Source organism: Neopelma chrysocephalum, unplaced genomic scaffold, assembly GCF_003984885.1.
Source record: "Neopelma chrysocephalum unplaced genomic scaffold, ASM398488v2 Primary Assembly neopelma1_104, whole genome shotgun sequence".
Taxonomy (NCBI): domain Eukaryota; kingdom Metazoa; phylum Chordata; class Aves; order Passeriformes; family Pipridae; genus Neopelma; species Neopelma chrysocephalum.
In genome coordinates this window covers 115,764-138,308 of record NW_020897768.1, presented here as the reverse complement: position 1 = coordinate 138,308, position 22,545 = coordinate 115,764, and the positions used below count along the sequence as shown (strand labels likewise).

At 41.8% G+C, this 22,545-nt stretch overlaps 1 protein-coding gene across 1 annotated transcript in view; it reads left to right on the top strand.

The window, feature by feature from the left end:
- Window positions 1-11,968, top strand: part of ELOVL5 (ELOVL fatty acid elongase 5) — a 37,207-nt gene extending 25,239 nt beyond the window's left edge. Inside the window, exons 4-8 of the mRNA XM_027696066.1 lie at window positions 4,045-4,122; window positions 4,770-4,941; window positions 6,472-6,596; window positions 8,449-8,583; window positions 10,046-11,968. Of these exons, the coding sequence (XP_027551867.1) occupies window positions 4,045-4,122; window positions 4,770-4,941; window positions 6,472-6,596; window positions 8,449-8,583; window positions 10,046-10,177 (642 nt within the window). The 3' untranslated portion in view covers window positions 10,178-11,968. The remainder of the gene's footprint in view (window positions 1-4,044; window positions 4,123-4,769; window positions 4,942-6,471; window positions 6,597-8,448; window positions 8,584-10,045) is intronic.
- The last annotated feature ends 10,577 nt before the right edge of the window (window positions 11,969-22,545 follow it).

Below are 22,545 nucleotides of genomic sequence, written 5' to 3'. Positions count from 1 at the left end.
CTTGTCACTCCCATACTTCAGGAGGAGGGAATGTTCTTTAGGGACAAACAATGTTTTATTCTGTAAAAATGTACAGTGCTTGGGTGTTGAGGAGAAATAACACTCCTGGCTCGGGCAAGGACAGCAAGGGGTGGCCTCCTGCATGGTAGAGAAGGTGTGTAGTGGGGTGGCTGGCAGAGGGGTTACAGAAGATGGCTGCTGGCTAGCACAGCTGTGTCTGAAGGATCCGTGGGAGCAGCTGGAATAGCAGAGACAGCACTTCTTCCACCTGTGCCACTGCTCTGTGCTGGTGTCACGAGTCAAGTTGTCTTGCAATGCTGTGAGTAGGGCCTGTGCCTCTGCGCGAGTCTCAGCTGGGTAATTTAGCAAAGAAGGGAGAGTACCAGCTACCCAGTTACACGGCACAGAGACCTGTTATTTTGACGGTGTTTGTTAGTAGAACTAGCCAAGTGATTTGGACCACCCAGGCTTATATTAAACTGGTCAGTGATGAGGGCTCGCTTTCTTAAGGGATCTCTTTACTGTCTTTTTTTCTTCATCTGAAAAATTAATTCCCTACTGAATCAATCTGCGAAGCATCTTGGATTTTCCTGATGAGGGAGGTGTTGCATATGCTGTAGGAAAAGCATCCTCAGATCTGCACCCTGTTTTAGGAAGGAGGGTACTCTGTGAAGAAGTACTGTGGCATGTGAGCCACAGGTGACAGCTAGGCTGTTCTTTCCTCTCCCCTTTCTTTCTCTACCATCCTGAAGTCCTTATCTCTGTCCTGGAGTGACTGTGTTCATGTAAAGATAAAATTCTGATCTCTACAGGCATTTGTTTTCTTTGATCAGAGGTGTGGACTTCTGTTTCTCCTCTCGCTAATCTAGCTGTATTTTGAAGCTTGTAAACCCATCACACCTTGACAGCGTGATGCAGTGCTGAGCACCTTATCTGCCCCACTCCAGTGATTCTCAGACTTTAGTTTTGTCACAAGAAAAAACAAAACCCTCCCCAGTAGCATCTCTCATACAGTCCAGTTAGACTGGTGTGCTGGTGTTAGTGTGCTGATTTATTTTGATAGCAGAGTTGATAGAAATAGCATGTGCCACAATGTTTAAAAGAATTCAGCAATGGAATTACAAAATGAAAACCACATGAAAAAAGAAAATTTCAGTGCAGGGGAAGAAAGTGTGAGTTGCTTGAGCACAAAAGCGACCTTGAGCTGCAGGGTTTCCCTCTGAGCCGAGGGACTTAACATTGACTTTGAGTGCCATTTTAATTGGCTTATGAAGGAGCTGTCTCTTTTTATGCTGTTTAGAAACCATGTACTCTCGTGAAAATAGTTATAGTTGGCCTTTTCTGGACAGGTCAATTTCTCAAGAGAAGATGTGCTTGTGGTTATGCATCAGCAGTGCCATTAGCAAGCCTGGGCTCCTGCCAACCTGGAGATGAAGGACTTCCTAGGGCCAGCAGACAGGGAAAGGTTGTTTCAAGGCTGGGTTGGCTGAGGAGCCACCAGTCTGTTGCTGGGCAAGTTTCAGACCTGCTGTACAGTGGCTGTAAGAAGGACTTGGAAATTATGGCTGTCCAGGGAGCAGACCACAACAAGCATGAGCAAGGACTTGAATGCACTAGCTGGCAATTTCTGACCCCTCCTTATTGCTTCCGTGGTGGCAGGTAAGCAGCTCCCTGGGGCTGTGCATAATGGAGCCATCTGGGAGCCATTCGTGATCAGGTCTCAGTGTGACCCATTGGTTTTGTTTTCTGAACCTTCCAGCATGTGCTGCAAGTATTGTGGGTGCAAGAAATAGTGGTGCCAGGCAAAGGAGCTGCTGGGTAACTGGGGAAAAGGATTATTTACATGTTGCATGTTGCACTGACTGAGGTTTGTGGGCAGCAGTAGCAGCTTTTTACCTATTAGTTCCTTCTGCAAAGGGAGGATTAAGTTATTTTTCTAACTGTACTGACTATCGATATGATAAAAGATTTTAGCACTTTCTACAAATGCTGCTTTGCTTCTGTCTTTTAAACCCCCATGGCTGTGAGAGTTTTTCAGCTCCTAGCTTATAATATGTTCTTTTGGAAACAAGGGAGTATTCGGGTTTAGCTGAAGCTATTGCCTATAGCCACAATGATGTAATTCCCTTCAAAGAGGTGGGATCCCTGCAGACACCTGTGGTTGCATTACACTTTGGGTGGTGAACCTGTATTGTTTGCCGGAAAAGCTCTTTGGGTTTCACTGTGCTCCCTTTACTTGGAAAAAGTTTATGGAGTGCAGCATTAGTGATGGATGCTGTTTGGATTAATTACAATATAAACATTGTGATTATCCTTCTATTCGTAACACTTCCTTGAACTGTATGAAAACATCTGTAAGTTCTGAACAACACAATCACAGCACAATGTGGTGGTCTTCTGTCTGAGGGACTGGTGGGCACTTGCAAGGCCACAGTCTTTCCCTCAGTGCCCTGAGAGTGGCTTGGTGCAAAGCTTGTTCCAGGATGTAGCTGGTCCTTTAGCAAGGTACACTCTTAAACTGGTGTCCTATGCACAGCCATGCCTGCCTTATGGCTGGAAGAGGATTCCTTCCCTGGCTGCCTTCTCTTTGCTGCTTGGGTCCAGAATCTGCCTGGGTTGTAGATGTGCATGGCTGCCCTGCTCTTGCTGTGACTGGGTGCTATTGATTTATCTCTGATATAGGAGATAATTCCAAGTCTATATGTTATGATATAATTAGATGTAATTTTTCTCCCCGTAAATAGGGGTAATAATTCTATCTCAGAAGGTCAAAAATAATGACCTGAGCTAACTGGGTATTTTAAAAGCTAATTTAGGGGGAAAATGAGGCATGAAAGAAATAACATTAGGGAAAGGTAGATCATTTAAGTGATAATCTTTATTGTACCTTTTAAAATTAGCTTCCTATTCACAGTTATGAGCAGCATTTAGTCATACCAGTTTTTGTAGTCCTTTAATCAAGTGATCATTTAAAATGACTTATGGTACAAGGTGTTTCCAAAGTAGCTTTGCAAAGGTGTTTTTTATCCTGCAGGAGAATAGATAAGGCCAAAACCGGACAACTTGCTTGTGCAGGATATCTGTCCCTCCCTTTTATTGGAGATACCTAGCAATTCTTTTTTTCACTTAGGAGTCATCTTAAGTCGTTACTCCTCTCTTCATTTTATTCTCAAGAGGAAAAACATCTTTATGGAAAATGTCCAGTGGTCCCTTCTGCTGAGATATTGAAGGAAGCTTACTTGCGTCCTTCCACCTGCTCCCTCCTCTCATTCCACCCTCAACCTGTCCCTCCATCTCCCACCCATGAAAGGATGAGATGTGAACATCCAGCTTGCATCTTGCTTCTCTGTAGATTTCAGCCAGTCCCACTGCAGCAGGCGCCTCGTCATCCTCTTGTGCCTAATAGCTGGTCGTTACTCTTATTAAAAATAATTCCGTTATGTTTGAGGTGTTATGCCAGGAAGTCAGGCAGGCAGTGGCATATCCTGCAGAGGAAGTCATTTATACTGGGAAGGATGTAATGTGCTTGGCATGAGTGAATTGCTCAAAAAGATCTTGAAGAATCACAATGCAGTGAAACATCCATTGTCAGCTGTTAAAGATAGCAAAGCTGAAGATTTGCTCTGTTATATGGTTTAAAAAATTATAGTCACATCTCTGTGTATAAAATTTCTTAAAAATATAACTTTTTATTTCCAAAAATAATCAGAAGAAAAATATATCTACTTCACTTTGATCATTTTCTTTCTCCTGCAATGAGATCATCAGCCCAGAAGGGGATTTCTTGAGAATCTATGTGGGATAAGTAAGCATAAGATGCTACCTCCTATTTTTATTCTGGTATACACCAATAGGAAGAATTTGTTAAATCACCCTCCACTGTGATTGGATCACTGCTTGGAAGTTGAATTCAACCTGGTGCCACACTTGTGCCCATGAATCTCTCAACACTAGATGTCTGGGCAGAGCTGCAGTGGAGGTTTATAGGTGCCATGGGGTTCAGCCTTCTCCCCAAATAACATTTTATTTTTTTCTTTTGCTCAGCTGGTGACAGGAGTGTTGGAAGGAGGATACAATTTCTTCTGTCAGGATACACACAGTGGAGGAGAAGCTGATATGAAGGTACCATAATTGAGACTTAGAGCTGGTAACATTTCAAATTGTCTGCTTTAGTGTAAGTGAAGAGCATAACAGTATTGATTATGCAGATTTTGCTTGAACTATATGCTTTTTTCCCTCCCTTTGCAGTACAATGGACAGTGCACTGTCAAACATAATAGTTAATATTACAATAATCATACAATATATTCATGGTTGGTATTTTGGTAAGTAATTATGTGTAAATTTTCAAGTGTTCCCAGGTAAAAAACAAGGACGTGGTCTTCAGACTGTGTCCAACCACTGTGTGTTGTGACTCCCCTTCTCTTTCTGAGATGTGATGATTTCTTCTGGTCACACTTCTGACCTCTCCTTTACAGAGAGCACTGTAGCTCCAGCTCTGCTCAAATATTTTCTTGTTTCTCCCAGGACACTCCAGGTGCACAGCAACAGCCTCATAAAACAGTCTTTGTCATCCTGTTTTCAGCTGTAGCTATGGGTTTGTACCTGGATCTCCTACAGGGACACCTGAGTCAGAAGCATTACGGAAGATCCTAGCAGTGTCTTCAAGTAGTGCAGGACAGAATCTGGATTTTAATTACTTAGGTAGCAGAAGGGTTGAAAGCCCCAACAACGTGCAATGCTTCTAAAACTTGTTTCCTCCTTTCTAGATCATACGTGTCCTCTGGTGGTACTATTTCTCCAAACTCATTGAGTTCATGGATACCTTCTTTTTCATTTTGAGGAAAAATAATCATCAGATCACTGTTCTGCATGTCTACCACCATGCAACGATGCTGAACATCTGGTGGTTTGTAATGAACTGGGTGCCTTGTGGTCACTGTAAGTACTGGGTTATGGTGGGGAACATCTGCAACACGGGCTTCGTTTTGGTTTTCTTTTGGTCAAACCAAATATCTCTGGTCCCTTCAGCTGCAGGATTTGTTCTGTCCCATATTAAGCTGCTTTGCTGAATTCCAACTATTGCAGATAGTTGCAGGAATTAAGCTGCCAGCACAGCATCTAGAAAAGGAATGTCTGTGTAGTTTGAAGAATTTGTTTGGCAGTGTGGCCTTTCGGAGCTGCAGTAGCCCAGGTCAGATATCTGTCAACCTTGCTCTCTGGTTTTGTGGTAGTTGCAGGCTCTCTAAAGAAACAATATTCTTTTGAAGTCAGGACCAGAAGCTTGTTTCAGCTGCAAGATGACTAATAGTGACTCTTGTCCTTTTATCTGTCAAGTTCACTTGAGATGTCACTTTCCTAATTTAATCTCATTATACCACTAGCCATAACAAATGATTTCAATTAAAATCGTGTTCCCTGAGCACTAATGAACATGACTGAATGCATTTTAAGTTGAAGATTTCCATGTTTCTCTTGTCTATATCCTGCTAACCTCTGGCAATATGGTTTTGATTCTCTACTTTCATTGTGTTTAGTAGGCATCTAGTTTCCTAACTGCATTAGCATTACTTAGTTGTGGTTCAAATGTGCAGTTTGTAGATACTAACTGTTGAACACTCCCTCCAAGAGAAACCTTTTCAAATCCAATGGATGTGAACTACTGGCAGTGCAGACCAAGAGGCTGCGTTCCTCAGGAGTCTGCTCTCTGAGCCAAACAACATAGAAACTTGTATTTGTTTTGTGTTGTCAGCACAACAGTGAGTAATGCTGAACTTATAAAAAGTATGCATCTGGAAACATATTCTCCTCCAAGAAGTCAATCCCTGTTTATATAGCAGTCAAAAATGCAGACACTTAAGAGTCTATCTTGTGTTTTTGTGGTCTTGAAAATACTTTTGTGCTACTTCTAGTCATCTGTTTTTCTTCTTCCAAGCTTTTTGTTCTGCTTGGTCATCACAGTTCTGTGCAGTTCAGTGTTAAGCTAAAAGTTTTTTTTAATGACTAAAGGTGCTGTAAACAAGGACCAATAAAATGGCTAACTTGAAGTTTCTGAAGATATCTGTTGCTTTTGGCTATAAATGACAAAATAGGCTCCTACCTGGAAGGAATGAAATAAGCCTAAAAGTAGATGGGTGAAGCTGTCAATTCGTGGGTATGTGAGTGTGCCTCCTTTTTATCAGCTTCCTCAGTTTTTTTAGAAACCATAATGTAGATGTGCAAAAGAGTGGAGGAAACAAACCAGAAGACTGGTATAAAGTGCACAACTGCAAAGCAGCTCAGCTACTGTGTTGGGTGAGCAGAATAAAAATCAAAGTGGAAAAAAAACCAAACCTTCTTGCTTTTCTTCTAAGAGAAATCATATTTTAAATAGTAACATTTTGAACTTGTTATTTTTGTAGGTTCCATGAAACAGCATGTTCCTTCCTGATAATGCAGTGTACTTTCTTTTTTCCCTTGCCCTTTTTTTAGCTTACTTTGGTGCCACACTGAACAGCTTTATCCATGTCCTCATGTACTCCTACTACGGACTGTCTGCTGTTCCAGCAATGCGTCCTTATCTGTGGTGGAAGAAGTACATCACTCAGGGGCAGCTGGTGAGTGATTTGCTCTTCAGTGCTTCAGCAGACTCTTGTATTGGTGATGAGGTCTTTTTGTCTTTACTGAGTTAGGAAATTTTGGAAGGGGATAGAAGAAGGGATAATGAGGGCTAGTACCTTCTGCATCCTGTAGTGCTTAAATCACCTTAGAAATCCAGTTCCTGCACGTCCATTTGCTCTGTTTTCAGGACCGTGGGGAGCTGGGGACTGATGGTGTACATGAATCAGCGCCGAGATCTGTGGGGTCTTCACCTCACCATGTTGTATGACTAGATGTATTTGGGAGTTGTGGTGCTGGGTTTTCTGGGACTCAGTAGCCAAGGAGGAGGGAGAAGTTTTTCTTCCAAGGTCCCTTGAGCTAATGTGCTCTCCCCTGGGCTTGGTTGGTCAGGCTGATGACAGACCAGAAACTGAGTGCAATGCAGTCCATAACTAACAAGGCCCATTCTAGTCCTGTGGGACAATGCCTTTCCTGTCTCACTTTTGCATGCAGTTGCAAATGGTTTATTAAAAACTATTCAATATTTCTGCTCTCTTTCTGCACTTTAAATGGGCAGATTTTTTTCTCTTGTAGTTCTGTGTTGGACTCCTTGTATCCATTTGCATTGTTTCCCGTCTGTACAGTGATCAAGCCCGAATGCCGTGTACTGGAGGTGAAAAGAGCAGTGAAATTAAGCACTATGGCACTTGTTGTAGTGATACTGCACGAGAACCAGGTTTTCATGTGTACAGCATGTCAGAACACCACAAGGAAATATGCATTGGTGTTGTGTTTTTCCCATTTTGCAGGGGAGGAAACTGAAGCCTAGAGATAGACTTTTCTGTTATCTTCCACCCACCCATCCTCCCTTAGCACCCTCTCAGAGTTGTGAATAGTTTTAATAACATTTCTGGTGATGATTAATAACATTTGCTGCCAGCAATTCAAGTGTTGATTCTTAACATCTTTATTCTCTCCTTCCTGAAGGATGGCCAAGTGTTGTAGCTGTGGGCTCATTTTGTTCCTGGGAGGCATGGGGCAGTTGCCTTGGTTTGGGGTTTGTTTTTGTTTTTCCTTCCAGATTTAGGCTCTATTCTTCATCCTGGTGGTTCAAGTTCTACAGAGTGCAGTGTCTCAGTGCTTCAGTTGCTCCCCTGGCTATTGTCAAAGCTGCTTTCACTTCCTTGCCTGCTCTTCATGCATAGCTGTTAGAGCTGCAAAACAGCAGAGCAGAACAAACAGTATTTCCCTTTTTAAATAAACATTCCCTAATCTGGTAACCTTCATGTAAGGATGAATTTTTCTTAAGGCCCTCTGCAACACTTAAGCCCAAACTCTGTTTTTCCGAAAGAGATAATTGTAGATAACTGGGTCCCAATCCTCCTTCCTGAGTCCTCAGCTTCCCTGCAGCCTTTTACCACAATATTTCTTCCACTGGAGCCATATGCCAGACAGTTCCTGTGTGTGGAGAGGATTGCACTGTCTGTGTGTAGACCAAGTGACCCAAATCTTTAGCAACTGAAGCAGTGAGATGCAGATCTACTTTGTTAGGATGGTAGAGTCAAACCCCACTGAGCTGTCACTAGGAAGAAGGTGGTCTTGTTTCTTAGGATATCTGTAAGTCAATTCTACATTACTTACTGTATTTTTCTAAAATATAAATAAAATAAACAGGCTTAAAGAACAGAATACCGCAACCTGAATGTCTGCTAAGTCAGGTTTACAGAGAAGATAAACTTGTTAAACACACAATATTATGTATCTTTTACTTGATTTAGAAATACCTGTTGAGATCTTTGTCACTAATGGTTTTTTCCCTCCTTCCATTAATGTTCTCCATTTGTCTTGGTTTTTTTTTCCTCTCCCCAGATTCAGTTCGTCCTGACAATCTTCCAGACCAGCTGTGGTGTTGTTTGGCCATGTGCATTTCCTCAGGGGTGGCTGTATTTTCAGATTTCTTATATGATTTCTTTGATTATCCTCTTCACAAATTTCTATATTCAGGTAAAAGTAATATTTGTCAACTCTTTCTAGCATTCTGCTGGCAGTATCTCTCTGGAAAGCTGTTTACAGAAAGATATGCATGAAATGTCCTTTCGCTATCTTCCACTAACGTGCACGTGGTTCTTCAAGTATTGCACTTGTTGATCTACTCTCCACTTTCAGATCTTCTGGTGTTTTGTATCTGCAATTCAGAATGATTAGTAATTTCAGTAAGCAGAGTGGCACACAAAAGTGGCTTACTAGTGCAATTTTAACTGCAGATAGGGAGAGGAAGAGCTTTATGTAAGAAGCAGCTTTCCACTCTGAAATAAACCAATAGCATATGAACCTGTGAAGCACCTGAAGGAATTGTTCATTACTACTTTGACAAGGAGAAATTCTTGGTTTATATCCAGGGAAACATCCTAAATTCCCAACATAGAGAAATCTGGTTCTGGTTCACCTTTACAGGCATTTGTTTGTATTTTGGAATTTTCCTATGGAAAATTAGTGTTATGAGTTATGTTTCTACAAAGCTGATTTCATGTCTGAACAGATCCAGACTTGGTATGTGTTGTTCTAAGCAGTTCATAGTCAGGCTCTGTACAAAGATGCACCCATCTTCAGAAAATCAAACCAGCACAGCCTGCTGCCCCAAACAAGCAAACTCTGTTACGTTTTAAATGTCTTTTGAGAGATTTGAGCATTGTGGTTCTGGTAAGAATGATTCATGGAGGGAAACACTGCAGGCTTTCCCATCTGATCTTTTGCTACTTCTTAAAATCAGTCCCATGATTGCTATCACTTGCTGCATCTGAACATGCTAAGTAAATGTTATAGTATATTCCAAATATTACTCAACTTTCTTCATCAATTTTACTCACATTTTAACTTTTAACCATTTAACTTCCTTTCACACACAGAAATTCTGGGAAATGTGCTCTTGTCAGGCAACTGAGCCCCTCTGAAAAAACTAATTAATATATATTTTTACTCTAATTTGTTTAGACAGAGTCCCCCGTATCCTGTTAGTTTTGTGATTCTCATGTTGGCCAGTGGAAATTTCTTTCACATTTCTGTCTCTAACTTCCCTCATTGTTCTTGTTTACCTACTTCTTGTTCTGGCTTTGTTCAACATACTGTCACCTGCAGTGCCTCAAACCTCCTTCCTCACTACTTGTTTTGAGTATATTCTTGTGCTGTAGTCTGCTCATAAATTCACTTCCCTTGTTTCTAATTTACAATTAACATAACACTGGCATCATACTGCCAAGCCTTTTTCTTTTCAAGTGAACTAATTCTCTTGCTGTGATGAATGAAAGGCATAGTATAGTTTCATACACAAGAAGTGGTAGAGCTTGTTAGACTCTACCACCGGCACAAGGTCTTTAAAAATTATGAATGCAAGTTTCTAGAGTTACTCTGAGGAAGTGGTTATTTATATCTAATTAAGCAAAACCATGTGTCTTTCCCTATACTCTAGACTTACAACAAGAAGGCATCCTCGAGGAGGAAAGAGTATCAGAACGGCTCTATGGCCACTGCAAACGGGTACACAAACAGCTTTTCTTCCCTTGAGAACAATGTGAAACAAAGGAAACAAAGGAAGGATTGAAGACCAAACTGAAAAACCATTTTGATAACCCCAACAACAAAATCATCTGATTGTAAGCACAATGAGAGTTGTGCACTAATACTCTAATGGCTACTGTAACTATTCCTGCCTAGAATAGTGTGATTTATGTAGGACTTAACCAGTGCAAACACCCTAGAAACTGTATACAGAACATAAAAGTAGGTTAAAGTTTAAAAATAATTCTGGGCTGTCACTGACCCTGCTATAGACTGTGGACGGGAGTATTACCATATTATCCAACACTGCTGTTGCCTTACTAGTCAATATGATAGGTGCTGAATTATGATTCACAATTTGAAAACACTGTAATCTAAACCTCCATTTTTTTTTACAATAGATCATGCATGTGATTGTAGAGGTAATTTGTATGATGCTGGTTTCAGTAGATAAACACACATGCCTTAAATTAAAAAGCAGGGCCCAAAGCTTATTACTGGTTTAAAAATTAGGGTTTCAACTTTTCAGTTGACTGACTTTTTATTAAAAAGTCACTTAGAAGAATCCATTGATCATTTTACTGTTCTGTATGTGATACACAATGTTACGTATCTCTTACTCGATACAGTGAAATTGGAAATGGCACATTTAGTTTTGTATATTTGGCTTTGACTAAACAGTCACAAACCAGATGGAAAAGTTATTTTACCTTTTTAATAGATCTTATTTTTTTATTTGAAGTATGTCACTGATGTAAAAGTAATTGGCGCTTACACAGTCCAGTAAGATTAAATATTGTCTCTAAGGTTTAGAGCATATACAGGGTGGACCCATCTATTCTTTTCACTTTTTTCTTTTTTTTTTTTACCTTTCTTATTTCTGAGAATTCTTAAATGCTAAATGAAGAGTGGTTTTTAATATGAAACTGGCAGAGTTTCAAGTGTTATTACCATAGCCATATCCACGTTTTAGCAGCTACTGTTTAAGTCTGTGACATATCCAAAGGCGTATTTGAAAGAGGAGACAGAAAGATGCTTTTCTGATGGAATTGTCTGTATTTAAGTTGGTATCTGAACTGTTCTTCATGTAGCATATGTTCACTTTTAAAATGTGCCTAACACAAAGGTGTTTTTTTTCCCAAACAAGCAAGTTTAAACAGTTTGAGTCATACCTAATGTTTTTTAAATGTTACTGAAATGTGCTGGAAATGTCTGTTTCTGTAATGTGAGTTGTGTATATCACTGGTAATGTTTTGGCTTGTTATCTGAGGATTTGGTTTGAGTGCTGGTTAAAGTTAGTTACTCCTTCTTGTAAAATCTTGCCTTGCACATATGAGGAGTAAGTTGCAAAGCCAGTATCTGTTGCTGGTGTTGTGCTATCTGCCATGGTGGAGTTTGGCTTATGAGTATTTTATTCATTAAGCTCTGAAAAACTGAATTGTGCAAGACGTTCTGCTGGTCATTGCTCAAGTTGAACTATTTTTTTTTTTTTGATATTTATATAAATGCCAGTTTTAACATGTTTAATTGTTTTTAAATCTTTTTTAAAATTTTTGCACATCTCTTAAGGAATTAATAAGTTCTACTAGCCTTGTGGGTTTTCATTCCTTGTTTTGAAGGAGAAGTGTCTTTTATGTTTACATTATCAAAGCTTGTGCTTGTGTCTTCATTTCTAGGTACTGGTTTGCAGAGTCTTTACATAGCTCAGTACAGCAGCTATAATGTTCAAAATAGGCTGTCTAAATGTGCTAGAAATAAACCCTTGGCTCGTCTGAATATACTTCATTGTTAATGTTTGACATGGTTTAATCATTAAAACACTTTTGATGATCTCTGCCTGAATTCTGTGGGTTTGTACAGATTTAATGCATTGCTCCATCCTGTGTCAGGCCAAGGAGGGGCCACCAGGATGGAAGAACAGCTGCAGATATTCAGAAACATTTACTGTACCACAGATTTGGTAATGAATTCTTTATGGAAACCCTTGGCTGTTACTGAACACTGTTCCCTTGCCTGGCTGTAGAAATACTGGTCCATGGGATGGATTAAACCTCCCACTGGGATTACTGACTCACTGAATGCAGAGCAGCCTGAATAGTTCCAAGATGATGAGTGCCAGGTGCAAAGCTTGATGTGTCTGAGAGGGACTTTCTGCCTCAGCTGTCCTGTCTATAAAATGGGAATAATACCTCTGTCCAGAATGGGAGTGTTTTTGCAATTTCATTATAGCTCCCCTTGCCCTTAAGTGATGGTTTCGGAGCCCTCTCCAACTTGAGTGTTTAATCAGGACATCACAACAATCTCAGATAGGCTGGTGATGGACTTGGTAAAACTTATGTAGGTGTCTGCTTCTCACTTGCAGGCTCTTAAAACAAGAATTGTAGATCAGGGAAATGGGTTTTACACTTCATGTGAAGGGCTCAGAGGTTTCATGCTATGCTGGTCTCCTCTGGGAGGGTGCTCTGAATGCCTGAGATGGTTGCTAAGACAGTTTCCTCTTCTTCACATGCCAATTCAGCTTTGAAATTGAGTGTTTTTCTAAGTGAGGTTCAGTAAGGTGCAGTTCTTTGGATGATAAGCCAAATCTAGAGGAAATACCTGGAAGGCAGAAGCCACAGCACCAACCTGGCCTTCCCCAGTGTGCCAGAGGAGACTGGGCTGCTGCCTCCAAACCTCCCCTTCAAGGTCAGTGGTAAAACGTGATGGCTTAATCATTGCTTTGCACCATGTAGACCCACTGACTTTGGCCAAAACTGGCAGGAGGTGTGATCTTGGGAACAGTTATAACATCAGTAGTGTTCACACCTGCACGGAAAAGACTGTGGCTCCTGGCTACTCTTCTACACTCTCGGCAGCAACTGAAAAAATGTCTGAGATGGGTCTATGTGGGTTAGATCAGACATCACTTTACCATTACTGATGGACCAGGCAGGAATCTTGGTCACCTGGCTGAGCTTCCAGTGCATTGCCTGACCTGGAATTAGTAAAAGCCTTTGGATTACCTCAATTCCCTGATCACCTGCAGTTTTCCTAACAGATAACAGCTGTGATTGGTGCTTGGGATTATGAAAGAGTCCTCAGAAAGGACTTTCTGTGTTGTAAAGGCTGGAGAGATGAAAAAAGACCAACTGCTGCCAAAGGGGTTGAAAAAGTTTCACATAAAGTTGGCTGAGGAGAATGTGATAGTTCAGTAGCTATTTCCAGGGTGAATGAGCAAGCTTCAAACTGTTAGGTTAAGATCTTGTGCAGCTCATGAGCTGACCAAATCCCTCCCTGCACTTGGGCCCTACAGCCTGAGTGATGGAGAGAGAAGTGTAAAGCTTTTGTTAAGCTGTGAATGGGATAGATAAGCTTAAAGGCCCAGAACACAGCTTTTCCTAGGGTGGTCCTGGTGTGAAGACCCCGAGTGCTGTGTCACCCCTGGGGCCAGGATCACTCAGGCACTTGGATTCCTGACTTGGCAGGAAGAAGAAAAGCAGAGAGAACTCTGGAAGTCTTTAGGTTGATTGTGTATTTTATTTGATGCAAGGCAGATGCTAAGTAAGCGTTGGAGCTTCTGATAGGACATCTACCACCAAAACTGGGGCAAAGAAACCCCCAAAGCCCCAAACCTAATGGAGAGCTGTTCTGGGGGTTGCTTCTGCCTTTGATATGTGGCAGCTGTATTGAGGTGTAAGTTGATAAAATGTATGTCTCTTCTATGAGACTGGAATGTATATTGTTAAAAGGTATGCATTATTCAAAAAAACGATGTAAAAGTAAGCTGGATGCTGAAGAAAAGTATAAATAAAATTGGAGGCCAAATTACTTTGACTGTGGGTTCTGCTGGGAATCCCCTTGAGGCAGTGCAGGAGATGATAAAATATAGATAGAGATGTCTTGTTAGAGAAATGTGGCTCAGAGTTGTATCAGTACAGAAGTTTAACTTACATTGTCACTATCATCCTCTTGCCAAGAATTACTGAACCAACAAAGGTGATTAGTTGTAATCATCAGGATGTTTCAAGAACTGGCTTATAAAGCAAACTTGAATTCAATTTTCAACTTTTAATCCATTTAATTTAAATAGATGGATAGACAAAAAGGGGTCCAAATGTTTCTCAGTTTCAGTACAGCACATTTGGATGAGCAGGGGAAGCTGGGTTCCCATGACATGACAGTAGTAGAGGCATTAGATTTTAAGTCAAAGCTGCTAAAATCATCTCAAACAGAAAGGGAGGAAAAGAGCAACAAAGGTCCAGTTTGAAAAATAAGTGTCTTTTGTTTAAATCAGTCAAACTGGGATGCGGAGAGGAGGAAAGAAGAGTTACATGTTTTATGTTTCAAGGATATATAATGTAGGTACTATATTTTCTGTAGGAAGAATGTAATAAGTGGTAGCTGGTAGACTTGATAGTCTGATTTCAGTATGATGAAAGGTTTCAGAATAAATGGGAAGAATGGTGGAGTATAAGGAAGGAAAAATAAAATGGGAGAAAATGTAACACAGCTTTTCTGAAAATAATCACATCTGACTTACCCATATTGGTTTTTAATAAAAAAATACCATTTAGATAAAGGAAATAAATCTTCCATGCATCTGGAATAGGTTATATTTTTAATCTTGGAAATTACTATCTAAACTAGAGGGTGTGGTGACCAGCCACAGGATCCATGGACAAGCAAGGTCAAACTGATGAGCAGTTGGTTTTTTTCAATGCTTTCAGCCTGAACAGAACCCATTATAAATGTTTTAAGACAGAACCTGGTATAAAAAGCAGGACTATTTGCAGTGATATTTGGAGATGACGTTAGGAAGCACTGTCACTGCCAAGGAAGATTACAAACCCCACAGCAACAACCACATGACCTTGATGGCTGGAGTAAGAGATGGGATTAGTGTAAATCCCCCTTAGGCACAAGTAACAGAATTTCAACTGTTTCCACTGGAGTTTTAGTTGGACATGACTGAAGAGGAGAGAAAAAAAGATATTTGAGAACCATCTGTTCAACAACTTAATAGCTGCTACTATGAAAAAAAAGGGGAGGGAAGTCTTATTTGTTAATCGGTCCATTTCTAGTAGAAGGAGGAATGTGCTAGAGTGGGAGAATGAGGATAAGGCTCTGGTGGGACTTCCTTTTGAGGAATACACCTGTTCTCAAAAAAACTGCTTCTAAAAGATGCACTGTACAGAGAAATGGAGAAGTCCTGCAAAATAGGTATTTAGCAAGACCAGGAAGGAATGAGAAGGAATGTGGTTGCACCCAACACAGACATGATGACAGCAGACAGCATGAAGGAAAATGAGTTATTTTAAGTGTGTGACACAAAACAAATGGGTATAAGCTACCCAAGACTCAACCTAGGCTAGAAATAGGGAGAGGGCCTTTGTTAGTGCAATATGGCTCTGGGGCATTTTTGCCATGCGTAGTGTGAAGGTCTGGGGGATTGCTTGAAGATGAGGCACTGGCCTCTTCTAAAGCTTGTAGGACCACAGGGTGTCCTGCTCTGCATTCTGACAAAAAGCAGCTGTTGGCACCTCTTTGCAAGTATATTTAAGAAAGGGCAAAACACTGCTCAGCAGAGAGATGAGTGAGGACAAAAGTGCGAGAAACACCCCTGCAGACACCAAGGTGGGAGAGGAAGGACGGGGAGGAGGTGATCTGGGTGCCAGAGCAGATTCCCCTGCAGTCTGTGAAGGAGACTACATCAAAGCAGATATCCACACTGCAGCCCATGGATGACTGCATGGTGGAGCGAGAGGACATGCTCTGAAGGAAGTGCAGCCCACACCGGAGCAAGTTTATCCCAAGGGACTTCAGCCCATGGGAAGGACCCACGCTGGAGCATGAGTAGGAAGGAGCAGAGAGGAGCTGCTATGGACTGACCACAACCACCCCCACACTACTTGGAGCAGGGAGGAGGTAGAGGGATCAGTGAAACAGCCTTGGAAGAAGGGGATAGGGAGATGTTTTGGTTTTTGTCTTTATATCTCACTATTCAATTCTATTTTAACTGCAGATAAATTATTTTTCACAGAACCTGTTTTGGCCATGATGATTATTGCTGAGTGACCTTCCTGTCTTTATCTCAAACCTCAAGCTTTTCATCTTATTTCCTCTCCCAATCCTGTTGAGGGGGGTGGAGATCAGCAGCTGAGTGGCCATCTGGCAGGTGGCCAAGGTCACCCCATGCCACCTGGGCACTTTGTCTGCTTACAAATCCAACAGTTTGGGCAGAAGGCAGCTTCCTTGATGATAAGGAAGGTCTACCAAAGGCCATGAGATACCACAGCACCAGAAGGCCTAAAGTCCTGATACAGCTGGAACTCTTTTAGTCTGGGACAATATGCCCCCTGGAGTGAAGCAATCACTATTTAAAAAGAATTTGTCTTGTTTTTTTCAAGTCTAATACATGTTAACACATTTTCCAGGAATCTGGCCTGTAATTCTTGGAAAGTTTTTAAAGGCAGTGGAGGAACCTCCTGTTTGCTGCGGGAAGGTAAAGCAGTGGCACAGTGTGTGAAGAAAGCCCATGTTCAGCAGAAAGGTCCTGAATTTCCTCATGAGAGGAATTGCCTCATACCCTTCAAGGGAAAGGGGGAGCCCCAGCTTTTCGAACAGGGATGGTCCAGCCATGCAACAGCAAGAAATGGAATGCACTGTTTGCATTTCATTTGGAAACAGGTGAAACGTCAAGGGAACTGAATGTGTTAACATAAAAATGCAATCCCATATGAGTTGTCTACACCTGTGCATTTGCTGCTCCTGAGCTGGTGTAATGGGGAATGCACAACCCCTGTGGCACAATTGCACTTTTACTGCTTCAGACTTGTCTTAAGTGGATATTCACAGTGTTTCCACTAGGCCAGTTCCAGAGCTAGTGCTATGTGGTGATAATTTACCTGCTAAAAGTATTTAAAGTGAAGCCAAATGAAATTTCTTCCACACATACTGAAGCAAGGTATTGTGGTATTCCTGTAATTGATTAGACACAGAGTGTCTCCATCCCATTTAGCAAGCGGGAAACGTCTTCATCAACTGTTCTGTCTGCCACTGGAAGCCAAATGTTTACTAAATGCTACTAATGCAATTTTACCAGCTGTTGTAGGAAATCAGAATCTCAGCTCACTAAGCAGAAATAGGAGCTTTTTGAAAATAAAATTAATAAGACAAAAGAGAAATGTGCAGCCTATGCAGTTACCTAATTGCCTTGCTTCCTTTAAAATCAGTGGATCTCAGTGCTTCAGGGCCCTTCTAGATCTAACACCTTTCTGTATATTTAGAAAGGATTGCCTCTCTGAAAGATCTTCTGTTAATTTATCAATTTGCTTTGCTTCCCACAGCACTTGGGGTTGGAAGGGAGTGTGAGAGCAGCTTTTGGTGTGCTGAGCTAGTGGGGACTTGAGACATCTTAGATGCAAATGCACTTTTGCTCAGTAGAATAGTGATGAGTTTGCCGAAAAGACCAGGAAATACCTCCCATGCATACAGATGACATAACTATTATCAGCTAACTATTATCAGCTGTGTTTCCTTTTAAAATTGTTTGTACAGATTTTTGCAAATCATCATGAAAAAGACACTTCTGTTCTCAGAAGTTTAAATAAAGAGCTAAGAAGTCATCTTTACATCTGACTCTGGTTTCCATGTGAAGTAGACTGGAAGAATTGCTGCCCAGTCCCGCTGTTATAAAGCTGTACAAGTAGATTTTGAAATGCGTGGGAACTCCTGAAACCAGACCTGGCGATCTGATGATGGATGCTCTGCTTAGTTTCTCAGCATTTTTCTAATATGCAGTATTTGCCTTGCAAAACAGGAAAATTGGAATAATTAAAAACTAACTCGCATTTGGTCAGAAAGGAGCAACATACAAGATTTCAGAAACCTGCAAAAGTACGGGGCCAACTACCTGGCTCCATCTGGCCAATAAAAATGATAGTCAGTGTGAGATTTTACTTTATGAAGTACAAGTAAAAAAGTCCCCAAACCAACAGAACAAATACCTCCCCCTCAATTCTCTCACAATCAAAACCCATCCATCCCACCCTGCCAGAAGAATACAAACCAAACCAAAACAAACAAAAAACCCAAACACAACTATGTTCAGTTTTGCCTTTTGGCCTCAAACTTGGAGAGAGCAGCTCTGAGCAGCATCTGCAGAGGTGACTTGACTCTTGGGCAGATGATTTTAAGAAGGTTTAAGAATGGTGTAAGCAAGCACTGGGATTTTAAACCAAATCCTCCAATAGTCAGGTCTGGTTAAACCCAGGACCGATGTCCCTTTCCGGCTGAGAGGGAGAAGCGCAGGAGGTGGCTGGGAGTCCCGATAGGTACAGTGAGCACCCAGGACCAAAAGCCGGATGGGGGGATAATTGGGGGCTGCGCACCCGAGGGGATGCACTGTGAGCCGATGCCCTCTCCTGGCGGCACCTGTGAGGTGACAGCTGGGGACAGGCTGCTGCTGCCGACACCCTGGAACCAGGAGGATTTCATAGAAAACTGGAGCTGACACCGGTGACAAATACGACAGCATTTAGTACAAGCGAGGATGGTAGATCAATATTTATATCATGATACAGACTTCACAGTCAGAGACTTTTTACTTGCAATTGCACTGTAATATGTTCTTCAAAGACCATGTTTAGCCCCTTCTTAAAAGAGGAAGATGGGGCAGAAAGGTAGGTGTTAAACAGAGCTCCTGACTTATATTGGAAACATCTGCACAGTAGTTTCTAGTAGTAGCACAGATGAACAGAGTATAATTGATTTTGGATAGCAGAAGAATAAACCAGCACGTTGTCTTTTATTTCATGGCTGCAAAGACTGTAATCAAGAGCATTTCCTAGTGTGGAAACAGGGGTCATAAAGGAGGAGGAGATTAAAAGCAAGCATATCCTACATAATAGCTTTTATGATGCATCTGACCTTGATTGCACAAATAACCTTGGGAATGTTGGCTTTTGAGGGAAAAGCAAGAGCTCTTTTTTTTTTTTTTTTTAATTATCAGAATGCAGATCTGTGTATCCTGATACCCAGGACTTTTTCAGAGCTTTTTATGGGTAGAGGTGAATTTATCTGTTTAAGCAGGGAAGAAAAAAGATAAACACTCAAATTCAGCCAAAATCTCAAATCAAATCTATTTTTACATTAAAGGTTAGCCTGTAAGGGTTATTAACATAATACATCATCAGCTGTCCAGCACATACAAATGGCTGGTAATTATTTAATAGCATTCAGTATCTATCGTGCTTTATACTAGATAAATTTAGGTGAGCAAACCCCAAAATGTCTGGCCTTGGAAGAGGACCATGAAGGGTGGTGCTAGGACAGCAGCTCCTCTGTATTACAGAAGAAAGCATCCTCCTTGCTCTGACACCTCAGAATAACAAGAATCTACTTAGGAAAAAACGAGGAAACACAGTTCAGAGGAAAACATTCACAGTAAGAAGAACACACACAAACTGCTAGAAGAAAAAGCTAATGCGAGGAGAGACTCTAGCAGGCAAGAAAGAAGGATACTCTTGTGGCAGTTTTGAGAAGAGGGGCAGGAAAAGAAACTGGAGAATATGAACTGAATTGCTCTCATTTTCAGCAAGGCAGGGGAGATTCTGCACAGATGAGAACACACCACCAGATCAGAATTCTGATTGGCTGCAGTTACTGTCCATCTCAGCAGTAGGTGTTTAATGGACACCAAAACCATCCCTCCTCTCTGCAGAGCAGCCACAGCTCAGGCTTGATGGGTAGGTTTCCTTCAAGCAGCACTAAGAAATGTGTTCTCTGTCTTTACTCCATTCTTTCTTTGGCCTTATGTCAAATGGCCACATCCACCATCTAGGCATGGTTTTGCTCCTCAGGATGTTAATCTGGGTCAAATGATTACCAGTTCTGCTGACAATCATGCTGCTCTCTTCATCTTGTCTGTACAGAAAGCTGGTGCTGGACTTCCACCACATTCACTGATGTTGCTGTTTGCTAGGAGCACCTTCTGGACTTAGCTACCTGGTAATGTTTTCTTTTTACACACTCTTTTGGTCAGGTAAGCCCAGAACCGAAAAACATCTCTCAGGTGTCGGCTTCATGATCAAAAACTCTATTGTCCCTAAACTCGAAAATCTACCGACAGGTCACTCTGACCACATTATCTCCCTACGCCTTCCACTAAACAACAAGCAACACGTTGTCATCTTCAGTATATATGCCCCAACTCTCCAAGCTGACCCTGCTGAAAAAGATAAATTTTACACTGACCTGCGCTGTCTTACCCAAAAGGTGCCCGCAGATGATAAGATCATTATCCTTGGTGATTTCAACGCCAGAGTAGGTAAGAATTTTGAAGTCTGGAAAGGAGTACTAGGCAAGCATGGTGTTGGAAACTGCAACGATAATGGTCGACTTCTGCTAGAATTCTGTGCGGAGCAACAGTTCACCATCACTAATACTATCTTTCAGCAGAAAAATAGTCTGAAGACAACCTGGATGCACCCCAGGTCTAAGCATTGGCACCTCATTGATTATGTCTTGGTGCGACGGAGAGATGTCCGCGATGTCCTCCACACCCATGTGATGCCCAGCACAGAATGTCAAACAGACCATCGGCTTGTGCGCTGTAAACTCAACTTCATTCTCAAATTCAAACCCAAAAGGGGCAGTATCCCAAGGAGAAGACTCCAAGTTAACGATCTCCAATCAGCCACAGTAAGAGAAAGATTCCAGGCAAACCTTCAAACTAGGCTCGAAAACCATTCCACAGATTCTGCAGTTTCCTCCCCTGAAACAATTTGGTATCATATTAAAAGCTGCATCCTGCAATCCTCTGAAGAATCCTTAGGGTTCTCCCTCAAGAAGAACAAGGACTGGTTTGATGAAAACAATCAAGAAATCCAGGACTTGTTGAGGAAGAAGAGAACTGCCCACCAAGCACACCTTGCACTGCCATCCTGTCACGCAAGAAAAACAACCTTTCGTCTTGCATGCAGCAAGCTCCAACAGAAACTCCATGACATCCAGAACAAGTGGTGGACCGATCTAGCTGCAAAAACTCAACTATGTGCAGATACAGGGGATCACAAAGGATTCTATGAGGCCCTGAAAACAGCATACGGGCCCACATACCAAGTCCAAAGCCCATTACTCAGTGCAGATGGTCAAACACTTCTGACAGATAAAACCTCCATTCTGAATCGATGGTCTGAACACTTTCAGACTCTTTTCAGTACCAACCGTGTAGTACAAGACTCAGCAATTCAGTCCATCACACAACAACCAGTGAAATTCGAATTGGATATTGCCCCCACTTTAGGAGAAACCCTCAAGGCCATACAGCAGGTGAAAATCGGCAAGGCAGCTGGGGTTGATGGAATTCCACCCGAAGTCTGGAAACATGGGGGCCTTGCACTCCATGCTAAATTTCATGAGCTTGTGGTGCGCTGTTGGGAACTAGGCGAACTACCATCAGACCTTCGTGATGCAGTCATCATCACCTTCTATAAGAAGAAAGGTACTAAATCAGACTGTTCAAATTACCGTGATATTACTCTGCTCTCCATTGCTGGCAAAATCCTGGCAAGAATACTCCTGAACAGACTAATACCTGCTATAGCAGAAGGAATTCTACCTGAAAGTCAGTGTGACTTCAGAGCCAACAGGAGCACCACAGACATGATATTTGCTCTCAGACAACTGCAAGAGAAGTGTAGGGAACAGAACAGAGGTCTCTATGTAACCTTTGTCGACCTCACCAAGGCTTTCGATACTGTGAGCAGAAAAGGTCTTTGGCAGATTTTGGAACGTTTAGGTTGTCCCCCCAAGTTCCTTAAAATGATCATCTCACTTCATGAGGATCAGCACGGCCAAGTCAGATATGGCAATGCACTTTCTGAGCCCTTTCTAATAAAGAATGGTGTGAAACAAGGCTGCGTTCTCGCTCCTACCCTATTCACAGTCTTTTTCAGCATGATGCTCCAAAGGGCCACGGCAGACCTTGATGATCAGGACGGTATCTACATAGGATATCGTACTGACGGAAGCCTATTCAACCTAAGGCGACTGAAGGCCCACACTAAGACCCTAAACCATCTTGTCCGGGAGCTGCTTTACGCTGATGACGCCGCCCTTGTTGCCCACACAGAAGCAGCCCTGCAGCGTTTAACATCCTGCTTTGCAGACGCTGCTGAGCTCTTTGGGCTGGAAGTCAGCTTAAAGAAGACAGAAGTTCTCCATCAACCTGCACCTCAGGAAGTCCCCCATCATCCCCACATCACCATCGGCCAATCAGAACTCAAATCAGTCCAACAGTTTAATTACCTAGGCAGCCTCATCTCCTCGGACGGTAAGATTGACGGGGAGATAGATAACAGGTTAGCAAAGGCATATAGTGCTTTTGGAAAGCTTCATAAAAGAGTCTGGCGAAATAAACACTTGAAGAAA